At 37.7% G+C, this 21,114-nt stretch overlaps 1 protein-coding gene across 6 annotated transcripts in view; it reads left to right on the forward strand.

Moving 5' to 3' along the window:
- The window catches only part of SLC25A21 (solute carrier family 25 member 21), a 512,281-nt gene that overhangs the window by 114 nt on the left and 491,053 nt on the right, over window positions 1-21,114 (forward strand). For 2 of the 6 annotated variants that reach the window (XM_082384196.1, XM_082384197.1), the window contains exon 2: window positions 17,037-17,390. In XM_082384196.1, coding sequence (XP_082240322.1) covers window positions 17,321-17,390 — 70 coding nt within the window. In that variant the 5' untranslated portion in view covers window positions 17,037-17,320. Of the gene's footprint in view, window positions 1-6; window positions 17,391-21,114 lie in introns of those variants that run through there. The other 4 variants (XM_082384201.1, XM_082384200.1, XM_082384198.1 and 1 more) reach the window with 2 other exon arrangements.

Genomic DNA, 21,114 nt, shown 5'->3' on the forward strand with positions numbered 1-21,114 from the left:
CGGACAAAACCTAATGTGGTTAGAGGAGGGAAACTGCGTGCTTAAAAACGTGTCTTGTGGCCTCAACTTGAGCGTTGTCGAGTCTCCACAGGAGCAGGCGGAATTGTGGTTTCCGGTTTTGTTTGCGTGTGTTTTGGGGTGAGAGGGACAGTGGGGAGGGGACCCCAGGGAGAGAAGAGGGCCGTGCTGGGAAGGGATGGTTGAATGAAAAAGGCCGCTGTTGGGCTCCAGTTGGATAAGCAAAAAGCAATACCTAGCTCCTAGACAAAGAATGCTTCAGACTAAAACTTGGAGATGGTTAACTTTTGATTTAAGTACTTAAGAAAGAGATATGGATACTTAACGTTCAGTATATGGATTCTTTAAGACAAAATGTTGAGCCTTCCAGAATTAAAAAATTAAGTCCTCAATTCGTGTACCTCCCTGTTGAAACAAGAAAGGACTACAGCTGATAGTAATTCACATGTGGTTTTCTTGCACTACAGATCAGTATTTCTTTTACGAATGTCACGTTAACTCCTTAAGACACCACATAGTTATTGAGCACATACTATGTGCCAGGGACTCTCTGGGTTTGCATAATAAGCAATAATGATGATTTCTTACACATTCCCGAAGAACAGGCATAATATGAAGTGTTGACAGTTTCCCAAGTTAGTGGTTAAAGTTAATGAAAGGAACTTACACTTTAGTAAAAAAGAGGAGTGGAAAAAAAAAGAAAACATGAAAAAACTGGATGTAAATTAGTTGGAAGAAAATAGGTTATAATATTCACAAACTCTTGGTTATTATATTGTAATGAATGCGCAGTGCTCTGAAGAGGTTTTTTGTTTATAGATTCAGCTTTGAAATGCATTTTTCTTTACTTCAGTCAAGGTCTGAATCAGATATTTATGGACAAAAAGTACCATAAAAATATATGAGGCAAAAGAGGAGTGATATAGTTTGTCAGAGTAGATGGCAAGGGTACCCTAATCAGGAAAAATGATTTGTGAAAGGGTTTAAGGCCATCTCAAATTTATGTAAGAGAAAGGAGGGAAAGTTGCTTTTTCTAGCTAAATAATAACAAGAAATAAGGGGGAGATAGTGACCACAACACTGAGAAAAGTCAAATAATGAATTTATAGGTTAAATTTAGAGAACATGCATATACTATTTTTTGGGGGGGGTAAAGGTGCATTAACCCTGGTTTTTTAAAACTCATTATCTGGATGCCAGAAGTCTCCAGGATAAGGAGAAAATCCATATTTTCTTTCCTTTTAGTAACATGTTTTTTCTTCTGTTGTTTTTATTCAGTGAGTTCAAACATTATGCCTTTTCTCCTTAGTCCTTCCTCCAACTTACCTGAGGTTACTCCTTAATGTTCTTTTCCTGAACTTTTCATACCACAAGAGCTAATTTTTTCTCAACCGCCTTGCACCACCACCATCATTCACATGTACATTTTTCATTCTCTATCTTGCTAACAGTTGCCAGTCTACAAGGAATGAAAGGCACCAATTAGAGCTTTTCTTCTCTTCTCAAGCTAATTATCAAAGATGTTGTCTATGTCCTTATCCCTACTATAAGTTGGGTAAGTATGAGAGGGCAAAGAAAATGAACCTCTTTTTCATTACAGAGAGCAAAAGAATGTCAGATCATGAATACTGTCAAGTTCACAAATATCATCAGCCTCCCACAATGTGCCAGCCACACCAATCAGTTGTGGAAATGAAATAATGAATTAAAACTATGCACACAAGTAGCTGAGAATGTCATGTGTATTAGTCAGGGTTCTCTAGAGAAACAGAAACTATAAGATTAGTTAGATAGATAGATAGATTTTTATTGTAAAGGGTATCTTGTTTTAATTTGCAATTCTGAGCTTAATCCTCTCCTGATCTCAGTATCTATTTATCTTCCACCATTCCCTTTCTTATGTACCTAATAACAGAACTTCAAAATACATAAAGCAAAATGTGCTAGCACCGCAGAGAGAAATTCACAATTAATATAAAATTATAGTCAGATTTCACACTCATCTCTCAGAAATTGATAGAACAAGCAGACAGAAAATCAGTAAGTGTATGTAAGACTTGAACAACACTATCAACCACAACTCTATTAACCAACTTACCTAATTGACGTTTATAGAACACCGATTAACAGCAGGATACACTTTCTTTTCAGGTCTGCATAAAATATTCCAAGACAGACCATAATCTATATCATAAATACAAATTCATTTAAAAGGATTAAAATCAGGAGTGACATTAAGAAAATGGCAGAATATGCAACCCCATACCCTCCTTCTCCCATGGAGACACAAACTTAACAATAATACATGGGCCAATTGTCTTTGTGAGAAGTCCAGAAACCAGTTAAGTAGGTCCTGCACCCAAGGTTAGTGTGAAACCAACTGTACCAATGCCTAGTGGGAAATTTTGTGGCACTCACTTGGAAGTGATCCACCCCCAATATAACATGATTGGGAGGAAACCCTCAACTCCCGTCTTCTCCCTGAGGAGAGAAGGGAGTAGAACATATGTCCAGTGATCTGAATTTTCAAGAAAGTGCCTGAGTGACTGGTTTCTATCTTGCCTGAATCTAAGTATTGACAAGAATGGGTGGCCAGTTTGGGGCTGCTGAGAACAAAAGCAATCAATGTGCCCCAGAGTCCACCATACTACAGACAGAAGCTAGGTGGAAGTCCAGTACTACAGCTTACTACTGCGCCACAGAGGCCACAGTATTGCAGACAGGTGCCAGAGGGAGATCCTGAGTAGAAACTGGCAAACCTCTTCAATTATTAGATTACACGCACAAGCCCAAAGTGGTCACATCTCCAGATAAGGCTTTAAGAGGTCTCCAGGATCTCTAGCTGGATTGATTGTAGAAAGTCCTCCCTGTATGAAACCAGACCACAAAAACTGGGAGAGGTGGCTGATTTTTCAAATGCTGAAGTCCCAACAGAGGATGACAAGCCATACAAAGAAACAGGGAAACATGACCCATTGAAAGAAAAATTAAATTTGATACCTACCCTAAAGAAATGGAGATATATGAGTTACCAAAGAATTCGAAATAACCACCATATGGATGCTCAGTGAATTAAAAGAGAGCACAGATCAATAATTGATGAAGTCAGGAAAACAATACATTAACAAATGAGAACATTAACAAAGAGGTAGAAACTATGGAGAAGACACAAACAAATTCTGAAACTGAATTCTTCACCAGAGAGAGAAGAATCAGTGGAATCGAACACAGGATTTTCAAAATCACTTAGGCAGAGGAACAAGAAGAAAAAAGAATGAAGAGAAATGAAGAGAGGCTAAGGGACTTGTGGGACACCGACATGTAGAATAACAAGCATAATGGGAGTCCCAGAAGGAGAAGAAAAAGAGAGGACAGAGAGCCTATTTGAAGAAATAATGACTGCAGTCTCACCAAATCTGAGAGAAATGGACATACAAATTCAGGAGGCTCAAAAACTCCAACTAGATAAATGTAAAGACCTGCACTGAGATACATTATAATCAAACTATCAAAAATCAGAGACAAAGAGTGAATCTTGAAAATGGCAAGAGAAAAACAACTTGTCCTGTACAAAGGAGCTTCTATTAGAATACAAGCAGATTTCTAAGTTGAAACTTTTCAGGCTAAAAGGGAGTGGAATGATGAATTCAAAGTGCTGAAGGAAAAAGAAAAAACTGCCAATCAAGAATACTATATTCTGCAAAAATGTCTTTGAATAACAGAGGAGAAAAAGACTTTGCCAGATAAATAAAATCTGAAGGAGTTCCTCACCACTAGTCCTGCCCTACAAGAAATGCTGAAGGAAACCATTCAAGTTGAAGTGAAAGAATGATAAACAGCAACACAAAACCGTATGAAAATATAAAACTCCCTGGTAAAGATAAATTTATAGACAAATATAGAATCCTACAGTATTGTAATGTAGATGCATCAATCACTTTTAAATGTGGTATAGAATTTAAAACATGAAAGCATGAGAAGTAATTACAGATCTGTGTTAATGGATATGCAACATAAAAAGAAGTCATCTTTTTTGTGTGTCAAAATACAGGGTGGGACAGAGATGTAAAGGAATAGAGTTTTTATATGCAATTGAAATTAATTTTTTATCAGGTTAAAGTAGATTGTTACAACTTTAAGATGTTTTAGGTGATTGCAATGGTAACCACAAGGAAAATACATAGAATATGCATAATGGGGAAGGAGAAGGGAATCAAAACATATCACTATAAAAAAAATCAATGAGACATTTAAAAATGACAAGAATAAATGAAGGGATAGGAAAAAAACTACAAGACATACAAAAAGCAATTAAGAAAATGGTGGGACTTCCCTGGTGGTGCATTGGATAAGAATCCACCTGCCAATGCAAGGGACATGGGTCCAGGAAGATCCCCCATGCTGTGGAGCAACTAAGCCCATGCATCACAACTATGGAGCCTGCGCTCTAGAGCCCGTGAGCCACAACTACTGAGCCTGTGTGCCGCAACTACTGAAGCCCACGTGCCTAGAGCCCATGCTCCGCAACAAGAGAAGCCACTGCAATGAGAAGCCTGTGCACCACAAGGAAGAGTAGCCCCCACTCACCACAACTAGAGAAAGCCCGCGCGAAGCAACAAAGACCCAACACAGACAAAGTAATAAAAATAAAATTAAATCTTTAAAAAAAAAAACGACAATAGGAAGTCCTTCCCTATTAGTAATTACTTTAAATGTAAATGTATTAAACACCCCAATTCAAATATGTACATTGGCTAAATGGATGAGGAAACAAGATCAACTATGTGTTGCCTACAAGAGACTCCCTTTAGATCTAAGGAAATACAGGTTAAAAGTGAAAGGAAGAAAAAAGATATTCCATACAATCAGAACTTGCAGAGAGCAGGAATGGCCATACTTGAATCAGATAAAATAGACTTTTAATTTATTTTTATTTTTAAAATTTTTGGCTGTGTTGGGTCTTCATTGCTGCATGTGGGCTTTCTCTAGTTGCAGCAAGTGGGGGCTACTCTTCATTTCGGTGTGCAGGCTTCTCATTGTGGTGGCTTCTCTTGTTGTGGAGCACAGGCTCTAGGCACACGGGCTTCAGTAGTTGTGGCTCGCGGGCTCTAGAGCGCAGGCTCAGTAGTTGTTGCACATGGGCTTAGTTGCTCCACGGCATGTGGAATCTTCTGGGACCAGGGCTCTAACCCATGACCCCTGCACTGGCAGGCAAATTCTTAACCACTGTGCCACCAGGGAAGTCCCAGATAAAATAGACTTTAAGATAGAAACTGTCACAAGAGACAAAGATGGACATTATATAATGATAAAAGTGTCAATTCACCAGCAAGACGTAACAATTTATAAATATACGTGCACCTAACATTAGAACTCCTAAATATATGAAGCAAACATTGACAGAACTGAAGGGAGAAATAGATTACAATATAATAATAGGAGACTTTAATACCCAACTTTCAATTAGAGGTAGAACAGCAAAACAGAAGATCAAATAAGGAAACAGAAAACTTGAACAACACTATAGACCAGTTCAACCTAACAGACATAAACAACACTACACCCAACAATAGCAGAATACACATTCTTAAGCACACATGGAACATTTCCAACATATGTTAGGCCAGAAAACAAGTCTTAACAAATTTAAGAAGTTTGAAATATAAAGTACCTTCTCCAATCACAGTGAAATGAAACTAGAAATCAACAACAAGGAAAACAGGAAAATCCATAAATATATGGAAATTAAATAACTCACTATAAATAACCAGTAGGTCAAAGAAGAAATCACAAGAGAATTTAGCAACTATCTGGAGACAAAACTACAACGTACCAAAACTAGGGGATGAAGCAAAAGGAATACTAATTGGGAAGTTTATAGTAGTAAATGCTTACATTAAAAAAAAAAAGATCTCAAGTCAACAACCTAACTTTAGACCTCAAGGAGCTAGGAAAAGGAGACCAAAGGCAGCCTAAAATTAAAAGAAGGGCAGAAATAATAAAGATTAGAGCAGAGATAAATGAAATAGACTAGAAAAACAATTTAAAAAATCAACGAAGCCAAAGTTGGTCTTTTTAAAGATCAACAAAATTGATAAGCCCTTACGTAGACTAAGAAAAAAAAAAAGACTCATAATTAAATTAGAAATGAAATAGGAGACATTATCATTGATGTCACAGAATTTAAAAGGACCACAAGCGACAACTATAAACAATTATATGCCAACAAAATGTTTAACCTAGGAGAAGTTGATAAATTCCTAGAAACACACAACCTACCAAGATTGAATTAAGAAGAAATAAAAAATCTGAAAGACCTATAACTAGTAAGAAGATTGAAGCAGTAATCAAAAACCTCCCAACAAAGAAAAGTTCTGGACCAGATGGCTTCACTGGAGAATTCTACTAAACATTTAAGAATTAACACCAATCCTCCTCAGACTTCCAAAGAATTGAAGAGGAAAGCACACTTTCAAACTCATCCTATGAGGCCAGCATACTTTGATACCAAAACCAAAGACACAAAAAGAGAAAACTACAGACCAACATCCCTGATGAACAATGATGAAAAAATCCTCAACAGAATACTCCCAAATTGAATCCAACAGCACATTAAAATGATTATCTACCATCACCAAGTGGGATTTTTACCTGGAATGCAAGGATTTTTCAACATACAGAAATCAATCAATATAATATACTACATTAACAAAACAAAGGACAAAAACCACATAACCATCTCAATTGAAACAGAAAGAATTTGACAAAACTCAACACTCTTTCATGATTACGTGAAACAGGGACTTTCCTCGTGTTCCAGAGGGTAAGACTCCATGCTCCCAATGCAGGGGGCCCAGGTTTGATCCCTGGTCAGGGAACTAGATCCCACATGCATGCCACAACTAAGAGTCCACATGCTGCAACTAAGAATTCCGCATGTTGCAACTAAGAAGCCCACATGCCCCAAGAAAGAAGCCCATGTGCTGCCACTAAGAAGTCCGTGTGCCGCAACTAAAGATCCCACATGCCACAACTAAGACCCAGCACAGCCAAAATTAATTATTTAATTAATTAGTACTTTTTAAAAATTAAAAAAAAAGACCCAACAAAACTAAGAATAGAAGGAAACTATCTCAACATAATAAAAAGCCTATAGCAAACATCATGCTCAGTGGTGAAAGTCTGAAAGCTTTTCCCCTAAGATCAGGAACAAGGCAAGGATGCGCACTCTCACCATTACTATTCAACATAAAACAGGGATTCCTAGTCAGATCAGTCAGGCAAGAAAAACTAATAAAAGACATCCACATTGGAAATAAAGAAGTAAAATTAGCTCTCTTCGCAGATGATATTATTTTATACTTTGAAAATCCTAAAGGTTCCACAATGAAGCTACTACAACTAATAAACAATTTCAGCAAGGTTTTAGGATATAAAAATCAATGCACAGAAATCAGTTATGTTTCTATACACTAACAATGACCAACCTGAAAAGGAAATTAAGAAAATGATTGCACTTACTATAGCATGAAAAAGGATAAAATAATTAGCAATAAACTTAACTAAGGAAGTGAAAGACTTGTACACTGAGAACCCTTAAATATTTCTAAAAGAAATCAAAGAAGGTACAAATAAATGGAAAGACATTCATGCTTGTAAATTGGAAGACAATATTTTTAAAATGTCCATACTACCCAAAGTGATCTACAGATTCAGTGCAATCCCTATCAAAATCCCAATGGCATTTTGTACAAAAGTAGAAAAAAATCGTAAAATTCATTTGGAGCCACAAAACCCTCTGAGGAGCTGAAGCAATCTTGAGAAAGAAGAACAAAGTGGAGGCCTCACACTTCCTGAGTTCAAAATATACTACAGACAGCTGTAATTAAGTGGCATTTTCCACGTCTCTTCACATAGTCTTCCCTCTGTGCATGTCTACCTGTGCCTAAATTTCCTCTTTTTATAAGGATACATCATATTGGACTAGGGTCACCCTAATGACCTCATTTTAATTTGATTACTCTGTAAATACCCTATTTCCAAATAGGTCATATTCTGAGGTACTGGGGATTAGGACTTCAACTCATCTTTTTTAGAGGACACAATTCAACCCATATCAATAACTTGAGAAACACGAAAATGAAAACACAACATACCAAGGTTATGGGATGCAACAAAAGCAGTGCTCAGAGGGAAATTCATAGCTGTAGATGACTATATTAAAAAAGAAGTCATCTCAAATCAATAGCTTAACTTTACACTTTAAGGAATTAGAAAATGGAGAAAACAGCAGAAGGAAAGAAATAAGATTACAGCTGAGATGAATGAAATAGAGAATAGGGGAAAAAATAAAATTAGCTAAACCAAAAGTTGGTTCTTCAAAAATGTTTTAAAATTTTCAAAACTTCAGCAACATTGACTAAGAAAAAAGAGAGAAGATGTTAATAAAATGAGAAATGAAAGTGGGGACATTACTACTGGCCTTACAGAAGTTGAAAGAATTATAAGAGAATATTATGTACAGTTGTATGCCAACAAATAAATAATTTAGATGAAATGGACACATTCCTCAAAATGCATTACCAAAACTTACTCTAGAATAGAAAATCTCAACAGACCTACAAGTAAAGAGATTGAATCAGTAATTAAAACCATTCCAATAAAAACAAGTTCAAGACCAGATGGCTTCACAGATGAATTCTACCAAACATTTAAAGAATTAACACTGATTCTACTCAAACTTTTTCAAAAAATAGAGAGGAGGAAATACTTCCTAATACATTCTATGAGACCAGCATTTCCCTGCTACCAAAGCTAGAAAAAGATATCACAAGAAAACTACGGACCAATATCCCTTACAATGCAAATATAGTAGCAAACCAAATTCAAAAGCACATTAAAAGGATTACACTCCATGAACAAGTGAGATTTATCCCACTTTTGAAGAATAAAAAGGTGTTTTGACATAATAGAATCAATCCATGTAGTACATCATATTAATGTAACAAAAGAAAAATACCTACGTGATTATCTCAATAGATGTAGAAAAATCATTTGACAAAATTCAAACTCCTTTCATGTTAAAACACTCAGCAAAATAGGAATAGAAGGAAACTTCCTTAACATGATAAAAAGCATTTATGAAAAACATCATATTTAATGTCAGGAACAAGACAAGAACACCTAATTTCATCACTGCTATTCAGCATTGTACTGGAAGTCCTAGAGAGAGCAATTATTCAAGAAAGAAAGAAAAGGCCTCCAAACTGGAAAAGAAGTAAAACTATCCCTATTTGCAAAGGAAATGATTCTATGTAGAAAAAAATCATGAAGAATCCACCAAAAAATTAATACATGAATTCAGCAGAGTTGCAGGTTACAATATCAATATACAAAAATCAGTTGTGTTTCCATATACCAGCAATGAATTATCCAAAAGGAAATTTTTAAAAATTCACTTACTACAGCATACAAAATAATAAAATACCTAGTAATAAATTTAACCAAGGAAGTGAAAGGTTTGTATACTAAAAACTACAAAGCAGTGTTGAAAGAAATTAAAGATAATTAAATGGAAAGGCAGTCCATATTCATAGATTAGAAGACTTAATATTGTTAATATTGTTAAGATGGTAATACTGTCCAAAGTGACCTGCAGCTTCAGTCCAATCCCTATCAAAATTCCAATGGCCTTTCTTACATAAATCAACAAGCTGATGCTCAAGTTCATATGGAATTGCAAGGGCCTCCAAATAGTCAAGACAATATTGAAAAAGAAAAAGCTGGAGAACTTACGTGTTCTGATTTCAAAGTTTTCAAAGCTATATTAATCAAAATAGGTACAGGCATAAGGATAGACATATTGACCAATGGAAAGAATAGAGAGCCCAGAAAGAAACCCAAGTATCTATGGCCAATTGATTTTCGACAAGGGTCCCAGGGCCATTCAGTGGGGAAAGAATAGACTATTCAGCTTTTGGATTTCATGAAAATTAAAAACTTGTGCATCAAAGGACATTATCAAGAAAATAAAGAATGGAAGAAACATTTGCAAATCATATATCTGATAAAGTTTAATATCCAGAATGTACAAAGAACTCTTACAGCTCAATAGCAAAAAGACAAACAACCCAATTAAAAAATGAGCAATGAATGGGCTTTAATAGACATTTTTCCAAAGAAGATATACAAATGGCCAACAAGCACATGAAAAAGATGGCTAACTTCATTGGTCATTGAGGAAATGCAAATCAAAGCCACAATGTGATACCACTTCACATTCTCAAACCAACAATGATGGCTATAATTTTTTTTTTAATGGAAAATAACAAGTTTGGGGAGGAATGCAGAGGCACAGGAAGCTTTGTAAATTGCTGTGGAAGTGTAAAATGGTAAAGCCACTGTGGAAAACAGTTGGTAGTTCCAGTAATTCCACTCCTATGTATATACCTAAGAGAAATGAGACTTGTACACAAATGTTTATAGCAGCATTATTCATAATAGCCTAAAGGTGGAAACAATCCAAATGTCTATCAACAAATGAATGGATAAACAAAATATGCAACATACAATGGGATATTATTTGGTCATAAAAAGGAATGGAGTACTGATACATCCTACAACTTGGATGCATTTCTAAAATATGGTGCTAAGTGAAAGAAGTCAGACATGAATGGTTACATATTGTATGATTCCTTTTATATGAAACATTCAGAATAGGCCAATCCATAGAGACAGAAAGTATATCAGTGGTTGCCAGAAGCTGGGGAAGGGGTAAATGAGGAGTGATGACTTAAAGGGTATGAGGTGTTCTTCTGGCATGACTATGATTCATACACTGAATTAATATTTATTACATGCCTACTATGTGCCAGGCAGTATGACAGTCACTTTTTCATGGACTTTACATTCAGAAGGAGGAAAAGACTAAGAATAAACAAAAAAATACAGAATATATCTAGGTGTTGAAAATTGTAATGAAGAAAAATAAATCAGTCTAGATAAAGTGTGAAAAGATTAAGGAGAAGTACAATTTTACACAGGTAAAGACTGCCTGTCAAAGTAATATTTGTGTCGATGGCCTGAAAGAAGTGAAGAAGCAAGTCATGGGAATGTCTAGGAAAAGGACCTTCCTGGCATAAGGAAAAGCAAAATGCAAAGAGGGGGAGCGTGCTTGGGAATGTTCAAAGGAATGCCCCCCAAAATCAGTGTGACGAGAGCAGGGTGAAAGAGAAAAGGATTAGGAAAAGAGTCTGAGGAGGTAGCCCTAAGCCAAATTACATAGGATCTTTAGGGCTATGGCTAAGACATTGGATTCTATTCTAAGGATGACAGGAAACCACTGGATGGCTTAGAACAGGTGAGTAATATGTGAAACATGCTTTAAAAGGATCACTCTGGCTACTGTAACCACAATATTCAATTCAATTTATGGGAAATAGCCCAGACATCAATGCCTAGATTATCAGTTCTGAAGTCAGGAAATGTCAGGCTTTCCCACCCAACTCTTCCCCTAAATAGTTTGGTAATTTAGCCAAGGCCCTCAATCTCTTCACATCTCAATCTCCTGAACTGTCAAATAAGAAATCGATTAAAGTCTCTTCCAGATCTGTCATTCCATGATTGTCGAAAGTTAAAATAGGCTTCACTATTATATTAGCTCTTTTACTTAAACCAGTGCTTCTCAACTAAGGGCACTTTTCCCCTGCAGGGGACATCTGGCTATGTCTGGAGACATTTTTGGTTGTCACAAATGGGGAAGGAGTTGCTACTGGCAGCTAGTGGGTAGAGACTAGGAATGCTGCTAAATATCTGGCATTGCACAGGACACCCTCCTGTAACAAAGAATTATCTGGCCCACAATGTCAATGGCGCTGTTGTCAAGAAACCCTGACTTGATAAATAGAAAATTCACACTATTTACACATAATAAAATTTATGGCACTGAAGTTAGTGCTTTTCTAACTTCAGATGTATAAAGTTCCTGATACATATTATCAAGTCATTGTTTATGAAAGTCCTTTGACTTTACCACAAGCTATTTACTCTGAATAATTGTACGTCTTTTCTGTATGGGTAGAAAAGCTGAAATAACAATTAGACCATAAAAACAATATAGCTAGTGATTCAGAAATAGGCCTCCTGAATTATATATACTTAGGTTCAAATAATATCTCAAATATTCAGTGTGACTTCAGGCAAAAGTTACCTAACCTCTGTGCCAGAATTTCCTCATTTGTAAGATGAGAATATCTCTATGATATTATGAATGAGATAATGGGTAACGAAATTCTTAGCCCAGTGCCTTGCATAAGTAAGCATTACATGAATATTGTAATTATTACAATTTGCAAGGCAGGCTGAATATGGCCTGAAGGTTGCAGATTGCTCTTCACTTTTCTATAATCTCTCGATTTCCCTCTGCCCTATTCTCTCTTTCTAAAAATATTTATTTATTTTATTTATTTGGTTGCATGGGGTCTTGGTTGTGGCAGGCGTGCTTCTTAGTTGTGGCAGGTATGATCCTTAGTTGTGGCAGGTGGGCTCCTTAGTTGCGGCTCGCTGGCTCCTTAGTTGTGGCATGCAAACTCTTAGTTGTGGCATGCATGTGGGATCTAACTCCCTGACTGGGGATTGAACCCGGGCCCCCTGCATTGGGAGCACAGAGTCTTAACCACTTTGCCGCCAGGAAGGTCCCTGACCTATTCTCTTAGTTTGTTTTTTCTAATCTGCTGTGAACCAAGATATTAGATATCCACCCTATCAACCTTTTTAGAATTGGGTCTAAAATTAGTTCTAAGTGAACCTGGGAAGCTCCTAGGAGGAAAGTGCATGGATTTCTGCATGTTGACAGCTCAGAGGCCTTAACTCCTAGATTCACAGTTACATCTCAAATAACAGAACTCTGTAATATAAATGGCCTCTAAGTGTTGTTCTTATATCACAATAATATATTGAAAAAAGCTTCTCAGGTAATTATTTTGTCCATACTGCCCAGTTAAAGTCCCTTGGAACTTAGAAGTGCTCTGTTAGGTGATAGGATAATCTAATGCATCAGAACCTAAGATCTGTCCTAAATAATATGATGCTTTGGTTATAGTTTGGTTTAAGTTATAAATCACTGAGAGCTTAGAGCAGTGATACTCAGACCGGCAGATTTTTAAAGCACATAAGAGTCTTTCATTTGCAAACAGCACTTCTTTAATACCTCTAATACTTCTGCATAAGAATATTCTAGAATAATAGGTCTTTTGAATAGTTCAAGAGTTATAATCTCTTCTATTGGTCAAGATTTCTTAATCTGGTATCCACAGACCACTCTTCCCAACTTCCCACCGTATTCCATGGATGGGCTCCATGTATGCTAAATTCTGCATTTGTGTGTCTGTGTGTATATAGAGAGTATTTTTTTTTTAATGTTTTAGTGAATAATCTTTTTTAAAAAATTTTATTTATTTATTTTTGGCTGTGTTGGGTCTTCGTTGCTGTGCGCGGGCTTTCTCTAGTTGCGGCGAGCAGGGGGCCCCTCCTCGATGCGGTGCATGGCCTTCTCATTGCGGTGGCTTCTCTTGTTGCGAAGCATGGGCTCTAGGCACGTGGGCTTCAGTAGTTGTGGCACGTGGGCTCAGTAGTTGTGGCTCGCAGGCTCTAGAGCACAGGCTCAGTAGTTGTGGCGCACGGGATTAGTTGCTCCATGGCATGTGGAATCTTCCTGGACCAGGGCTCAAAGCCATGTCCCCTGAATTGGCAGGCAGATTCTTAACCACTGCGCCACCAGGGAAGCCCTAGAGAGTGTGTTTTGACATCTAAAGAAGAGAGTCTCTAGCCTACAATGGCTATGTATCTTTCAGGGAATGGTATTTTAAAATGTGACTTGCAGTTATAGTACATTGAGTACCATGGGATTATACAGCATTTTCCAGTTAGAAACTGATGAAGATAAACTTTAGACTTGAGGAAAACAAAATCTTTCAAAATGAGCAAATACTATAATTTTAAAGTATAGCTCTTTGTTCCTAAACCTTTTCCCAAACTGTGGTTGACACTGCTAGTTGTTTCCCAATATGTTTTTCCCTTTTTCCATAATGGTATATATATATTTTATGGACACATTGTCACCCGGCAAAATACTACCTTTCCCAACCTCCCTTGTACCTAGGTTTAGCCCTAGTGGCCAAGTTCTAACCAATGAGATTTATGTAATTTCCAGGGCTTTCTTTGCCCTTCTTACCTTTCTTCCTCTCTGCTGGCCCGAGCTTTATTTGTGGCTTACAATTGTGTCATTACATGAGGGAGAAATAAAGTTCTATCTTGTTTAAGTCACTTATTTTGGTCTTGAACAGTAGCTGATCCAATGGCCCAATACAAAAACTTTATTCCAAAAAGATATTAAAGAAATTGTCAGATACTTAAGTTCAGTAAGTATTTTAAGGTTCCCAAAGGTTTAGTTTCTAGTCACTTTGCAAACTGATAAATCAATAATTTAATTATGTAGTTCTCAACCAAGATCAGCTAAATATAGTAAATCAATAATTAAAAAATATAAGCTTGATACTTTAGCAGTTTTGCTCTAATATTACAGCAAATATTAAAGCATTACGTAAAATAATAATAGAAAGAGTAATGTGATGGATTGTGTGTAAGGAATCTGAACTAGTAGGTCAAGTAAATTTTACTTTTCCCAGTGCTAAACCTCCCAGCATTCCAATACTGGCCATGGGCAAATTTGGCTGCTGATAAGACCTATGCCCCATAATCAGAGCTCTTAGCTCAGTGTGTACTTGTTGACTGTGGATCGACACTGGCTGACTCCCAAGCTCCAGAATGTTCTTATACCTAGGCCCTATCTCCTCAGCTAATCTGGAGGTGTAGGACTAGACTACCTGTAATATCAGGCCTTGCTTTTTTTACTCAAAGATATCTGTTCTAGTGCAGAGAGGTTAAAAAGAGGTAGCAATTTTCTAACAGGGTATTTGGAAAGATGTCTGGGAGAGTCTTCTGACTGAATCTGTAGGGATCTTGAGAGATTGAGGTCTTAGTGAGACCACAAACTTGCACCCACCTCCTCAGGTTAAAATATTCAGAGATTAAGATATTTATGAAAAAAAAAGATATTCATGGAAATAATGGATGATGTCAAAAGGCTGTCTTTAAATCTTGACCTGGGAGTATTATTGTATTTCCTGAAATAATCTAGGGAAGGCAAAAATTTACTTACATTGCAACATGGTATGATCTCTTCCATTAGATTATATGCTCCAAGGGAGGATTTTAACTGTTACATTGCCAGCTCATAATGCTGACACTCAGTAAACTCTCAATGAATGAATGTAGAATTTGGTTCAGTGTGTGCCTTGGGGTTTAATAGTATTTAATAATCCAACAAATTTCTTTAACTTCAAAAAATTCTCTACTTACATATGAGTAAATGAAATTAATTTTGGTAGCATCTAATTATTTTAGGTTTCAGTGTGAACGAATGTAGTTTGGCCTGTGGTTAATATTTAAATCTATAATGCCACGGCTATTAGAAGAGGGAATCCTGGCTATACCATTAACTTATGGTGTGATCTTGGGAAACTTAGTTTCTTCAATGGAAAATTAGGAAAACATTAGGAGCTCTGAAATTCTGATTTTAGTGCTTAGTATATAATAGGTTCTCAGTATTTTTTGAATGAATAAGTGATTTTATATTGTACTCAAGACCTCATATTTAATTAGTAAAAGACTGAAACATAGCTCAAAAGCTTTTACTATATCTAAATAGCAAAAGTTTCTTAAAACTATTTCTTGGTAAACATTTCAAACTTAGTAATTTTAATCAAATATGAGAAAATTTGTTTTTGCGTATCTGATCACATAAGTAGCAAGTCTCTCGAATTCCTCACTTTAAATAATTTTGCCAGTCAGATTATCATTACCAGCTTTTAATAGCTCAGCCTAAGAAATTAAAACAAAGTATAAAACCAATTATTGTATTTTGTACATTTAATTGGAAATCATATATATTAAGTTGAACCTTATTACATATTGCTGATATTCAATGGCCTTCAAAAATGGCAATTTTATATAGTTCAAACTGAATATGTTTAGTATTAAGTACCGTGTTTAAGAAATAATATGACAATAAGGGTTCCAAAGCGTCTCATTCTCCCTTTTACTCCTATCATTTCCTGCCTGTTAGGGGTGTGGCAGGTATTTTTCTAAAATTTGAGAATCTTGTGTCTCTCCTACAGAGTTTTTGCAACTTGTGGTTTAAAAATAGTATAAACTAGTATTTTTGTTTTGCTAACTATCCTAAAGGGCTAGTATGAATAATTAAACGTTTTACAGAGAAGAATATATTGGTAGTTACTTAATGTTCCTTGATTATTTGGGTCAGTGGTTCGCAAACTCTAACATACATAACAATCACTGGAGAACTTATTAAAACACAGGTTTCTGAGCCCTATATCCAGAGATTCTGATTCAGTAGGTCAGGGCTGGAACATGAATTTACTTTTCTTACAAACGCACACATTACGCTGATGCCCACGGACGTGGGGTATAGATAGAAGAGACTTATTTGTAATAAGGCCTTCTTTTTTTTGGTCTTTCAGTAAATAAAACTCAAGTTGATGAGGTATGAGATATATTCCCTTAAGCCAAAACCATTTCTTAGAAAAGTACTATATACAGTAGCTCAATTGTAAGATACCTGTAAATTGGATTTATTTTGACTTAGTTGCTATAGCCCACAATTTCGGGACAACTAACTCCAAGGAATTTATTCACCTGTCCCTTCTTTAGAACTCCACTGTGCTCTGGCTTTCCAGAGGGCAAGGGTCGCCTGGGCCCTGCCGCTGGAGTTCTAGGCCAGGATCACTTTTTTACTTGCGTTATCAGAGGCAGAGCGGCCAGCTGGACAAACTCTGCAGAAGGCTCCTGATAGGGAAACCCGTGGGCGCCAATCTAGGAGACCAAACCGATCTGCGGCGGTCGACCAACCCAATCGCATCTGCGTGTCTTTTCTCCTTCAGGGTCCCTGCCGGAGCCCAGGGAGCAAAGCGGGGTCGAGAGGGAGCACCTGAAGCAGCGCAACAGGCAGGTCCCGACCCGCCGGAGATCACGCGGCGAGTCTGTGGCCCAAGCCGCCCGCCGCCTCCGAGCAGTCGCCGGATTGCCGCCCCACAGGGAGCCACTTGGCCCAAGGACTAACCCAGCCCCGGCACTCTCGCTCAGGAGAGGCTCTGCAGGCCGGCATTCAGGCTGGCGAGCTCGCCCACGCATCTCAGCCCAAGCAGTGGTCGTCTGGCTTGCGAAGATGTCGGCCAAGCCCGCTGTCGGCTTCGTGAACGAGGCTTCTCGGCAGATCCTGGCCGGTGGTTCCGCTGGTAAGGCCGCCCCGCCGGGGGCTAGTCGTTTTTCCCTTCGCGTGTTCCGAAAACGTTTCTCAGACGAGTCTCCCCACCGAAGTTTTGCCTTCTTCCTCTGCCTTCCGCGCTCCCGGGGCAGAGCCTGCCGAGCCCGAGCCCGCGGCGCGCGCGAGCAAAGGAGGCCGGGAGCGGGCGGCGGGCGGCGGGTGTCCCAGGTCAAGTCGCCGCGGCGCCCGCGCTGGCCGCTCTCGGGTTCCCCACCTTCTGTGTTCCTAGCTTGTAAAGCAAGGCAGGCAGCCCCAAGGCCTGCGACTTGGAGGAGGCCTTTTTGCCTGGCTGGCTATTTTATTTGAAATGATCCAGTTGGCGTCAGACTTAGTTGTGCTATCAGTTGTAGCCTCTTTTTTCCCGGGCTAACTCAGATCTAATGTAATTCCTACCTCCCTCGTTAAAGTATGTACCTCAGGACTCCACAGGTTTTCTTATTGCATGCTGTGCTAGCTTGCTTGCAGCTATTCGTGCCTTAATAAGCATATTAAAATTAAATGAATATATTAACACATGTAAACACCTTTGATATGATAGGTTCACATTAATTTATGGAGAGTTATGCTGTGGGGGAAAAAACCTTTAGGAAGAAACCTGTTATAACTAATCATGGAAATAATGACTAAGTGGCTAGAGAAAGTTACCCGCGGGATTATGTTATGTGAACGTATTTTAAAGATATTTTAAAATATAAATTATGAGTTGATTGAAAATTTAATCTTACATACTGTGATGCATTTTTTATTATGAATATATAAAATAATATAGTTCACTCATCAGCATAAAACATTTTTATAAATGTAACTATTCTCTTAATAAATTATTATGGTAACACTAGTAAATCATATTAAGATGACTAGATGTCTAATGTTTAACTTTGACTAGTAAATTTTATTTTCAAACAAATTTGGACAAATTATGACTAGTTATCATCATGTCACAAACTCCTTGCATCTAGGAGTACCACAAGCAGCCAGATATATCACTTAACAATCTCTACACTTTCCTAAAGATGACATCTCATTAATACGGCAATCAAGGCATTCATTTCTTATATGTAATTGTGCTATGTCTATTTGTTGTTATGATGTCAGTGACCCCACTTTCTACTTTTTTAGTTGTTTCCCAGTAGTGATGATGAATTTGCACCAATTTATACACCATTTTGGTCAAATTTCCACAATGTCCGAGACTCTGCCAGCTGTCCCTGACTTGGCTTAATTCAGAGTCCATGACCCTGATCAAATAAAACTCAGCTGGCCCAGTAGGGAAATGAAGCTAACTGGCGAACATCCTAACCTATGACTAGTGATTCATAAGTATCTGTATATTGGCTTGGATGATTATTCTGGGTATTAGACACAGCTAAACTCAAGGGATGTTAAAAGTAGATCAAACTCTAATCCTACTTACGCTGTTTTGTTGGATGATACATATTTGGCATAAATATAATGTGTTATTCCATCATGTTCTTACAATTGTAACTAATATGAATGAAAATTAGTACATTTATAAGATAAATTAAACATAGCATAGTTGACTTACGTATTTAGTACTATGAAATTACAATTGATAAATGATGAGAGTAATTTATACTTTCATCATAGTGAAAAAGAGTCATTTTTTTTCCCACTTGGCCAATAACATTTTCATAAAACTTTATATTTACTGGACTTTTATAAGGCAGGCTAATCATGTTACATATACTACGTCAAGGGCCAAAAAGAAATTAATATATGAGAGGCAGAATTTTAATAAAAACAGAAAATACATTTGCATTGCTAACACTGAAGTTCTGATTACTGATATTGTCATCAAATGCAACACCAGTGTGTGTATGTATTATATGATCTTTTGATGGTAAAGGTTAGAAATACTTTCTATGACTGTACAGTAGAAGCTAACACAACATTGTAAAGCAACTATACTCCAATAAAAAGTAATAAAAAAAAATACATTCTAGCTTTCTTAAGGGTAAAAAAAAAAAAGAAGCTGGAGAGGTTTACTGGAGAAATACTAGGGTATCTCATGGAATTCAAAGTCTGAAATGCATCCCTGAGAACTGACTGTAATCAGGAGCTGGAGCACTGAGGGGATCTCGGGAAGTGAACTCTTGCCATTTCTTACTTCTTCCCTTGGCCAAATGGTTAAGCATTTCCAAGGCAGCAAGGTGGTGGCTAATGATTGGGTCCCAAGTAATACTTCTGTAGCCATTAGGATGGCTTGTCATACCTCCATAGATTTGCCCAGTGAGGAGTAAACATGACCAAATGGATTCAGACGGTTAATTGCTTACACAGACAGCAAAAGCAAGTCATTGTGGTGTCAGTTCCCTGTGCCCCTTGTTTTATAGACAACACTGTACTGAAGAGGCCAGATAACAGATGGTATGAGTGATGGGTCACTCTGTCGTTGAGGAGCCACCTCAGAACCACAGCCGAGCAGTTTTATAGACTTACGCTGAAGTCTGCAGCTTTACCCTAAGTGGGAATGAGGTGGAAAGTCTTGTGCTGAACTGAAACTAGGGAGATGGATGAGAAATGGCCTTGTGTCAGTCTTCCACAAGGTAACAGGAGAAACGCCTCCCAATAGCTCCTCACCAGGCTGTTTATCTTCCCTTATGTTAGAAGAAATCACAGGGCATTCTGCTAAGACTCAGGTCAGACTGTGGTCAAGCCTTGCCTACATGGTCTATGTGGAGATGAGCAAGGATGTCAGGGTGCCAAACTTTAGAGCTGTTTCCCTGTTCCTTCCTGGTATCTTCATCAGTTTTCTTTCTCACAGATGGCTGCTGTTTTCTTCTCTTCAGTCCATGTGTCAGAATGTTGTCCCTAATAGCTCCTGAGCTTACATGCTCTTGACTTCTGTAAAGAAAGCAAGAGACTGACTTGCTTTTTTTTTTCAGTCCCAGTGTAAAATGCTGGGGAAGGACTCAAAATAACCCAGTATTGGTCAGGGGCCCACCTCTGCACCAATCAGTTGTAGCCAGTGCCCACGGGGAGGGGTGAGGATCTCAGGGGAGATTATTTTCCAAAGAAGCTTAAACACTTCATGAGATGGGCAGTTGGTGTCTTTTATAACGATATATGTGTCTTTTGTTAAAAGATGGTTTGTAATATTTGCATTTAAGAGACCAAATGATGCACTGATAGTTGCTTGGACAATACACATCTAAAGACTGACCTTGAGTTTGTAGCTACAGCTATTATATATAGATATTGTTATCAATGGCAACTTTGTTTTATATGATGAAAGCTGTGCTCAAGACAAGACAATATGTACTGGAGTTTTATAGATCAGGCTCCTAGTCTGCATTCTCAGCTTCAAGTAATAGCATAAAATTCAGGTGAGTGAGTAGAAGCCAATGATGAGAGCATCAGGAAGATCAACAAGGCCTAATACTGCAGAGGGGGTAAGGATGAGATGGAGAAGAGGCCATTGGATTAGTACTCAAAATTGGTCCATGGATGAGCAGCAGGGAGGGGCATGGTAGCGCCTGGAAGCTTGTTAAGAATATAGGATCTCAGGCTAAGCTTACTCCAGACCTACCATATCAGAACCTGCATTTTAGGAAGGTCCCCAAGTCACTGGTTTGTACTTTCAAGTTTTAGAAGCACTGAATTAGAAGACCTTTGAGAAAAGAGATTCCATAGAGTGGGAGCCAGATTGCAGAAGGTTGCAAGTTAAATCTTTC

The sequence above is a fragment of the Balaenoptera borealis genome (genome assembly GCF_965194805.1).
Source record: "Balaenoptera borealis genome assembly, chromosome: 3".
Classification (NCBI taxonomy): domain Eukaryota; kingdom Metazoa; phylum Chordata; class Mammalia; order Artiodactyla; family Balaenopteridae; genus Balaenoptera; species Balaenoptera borealis.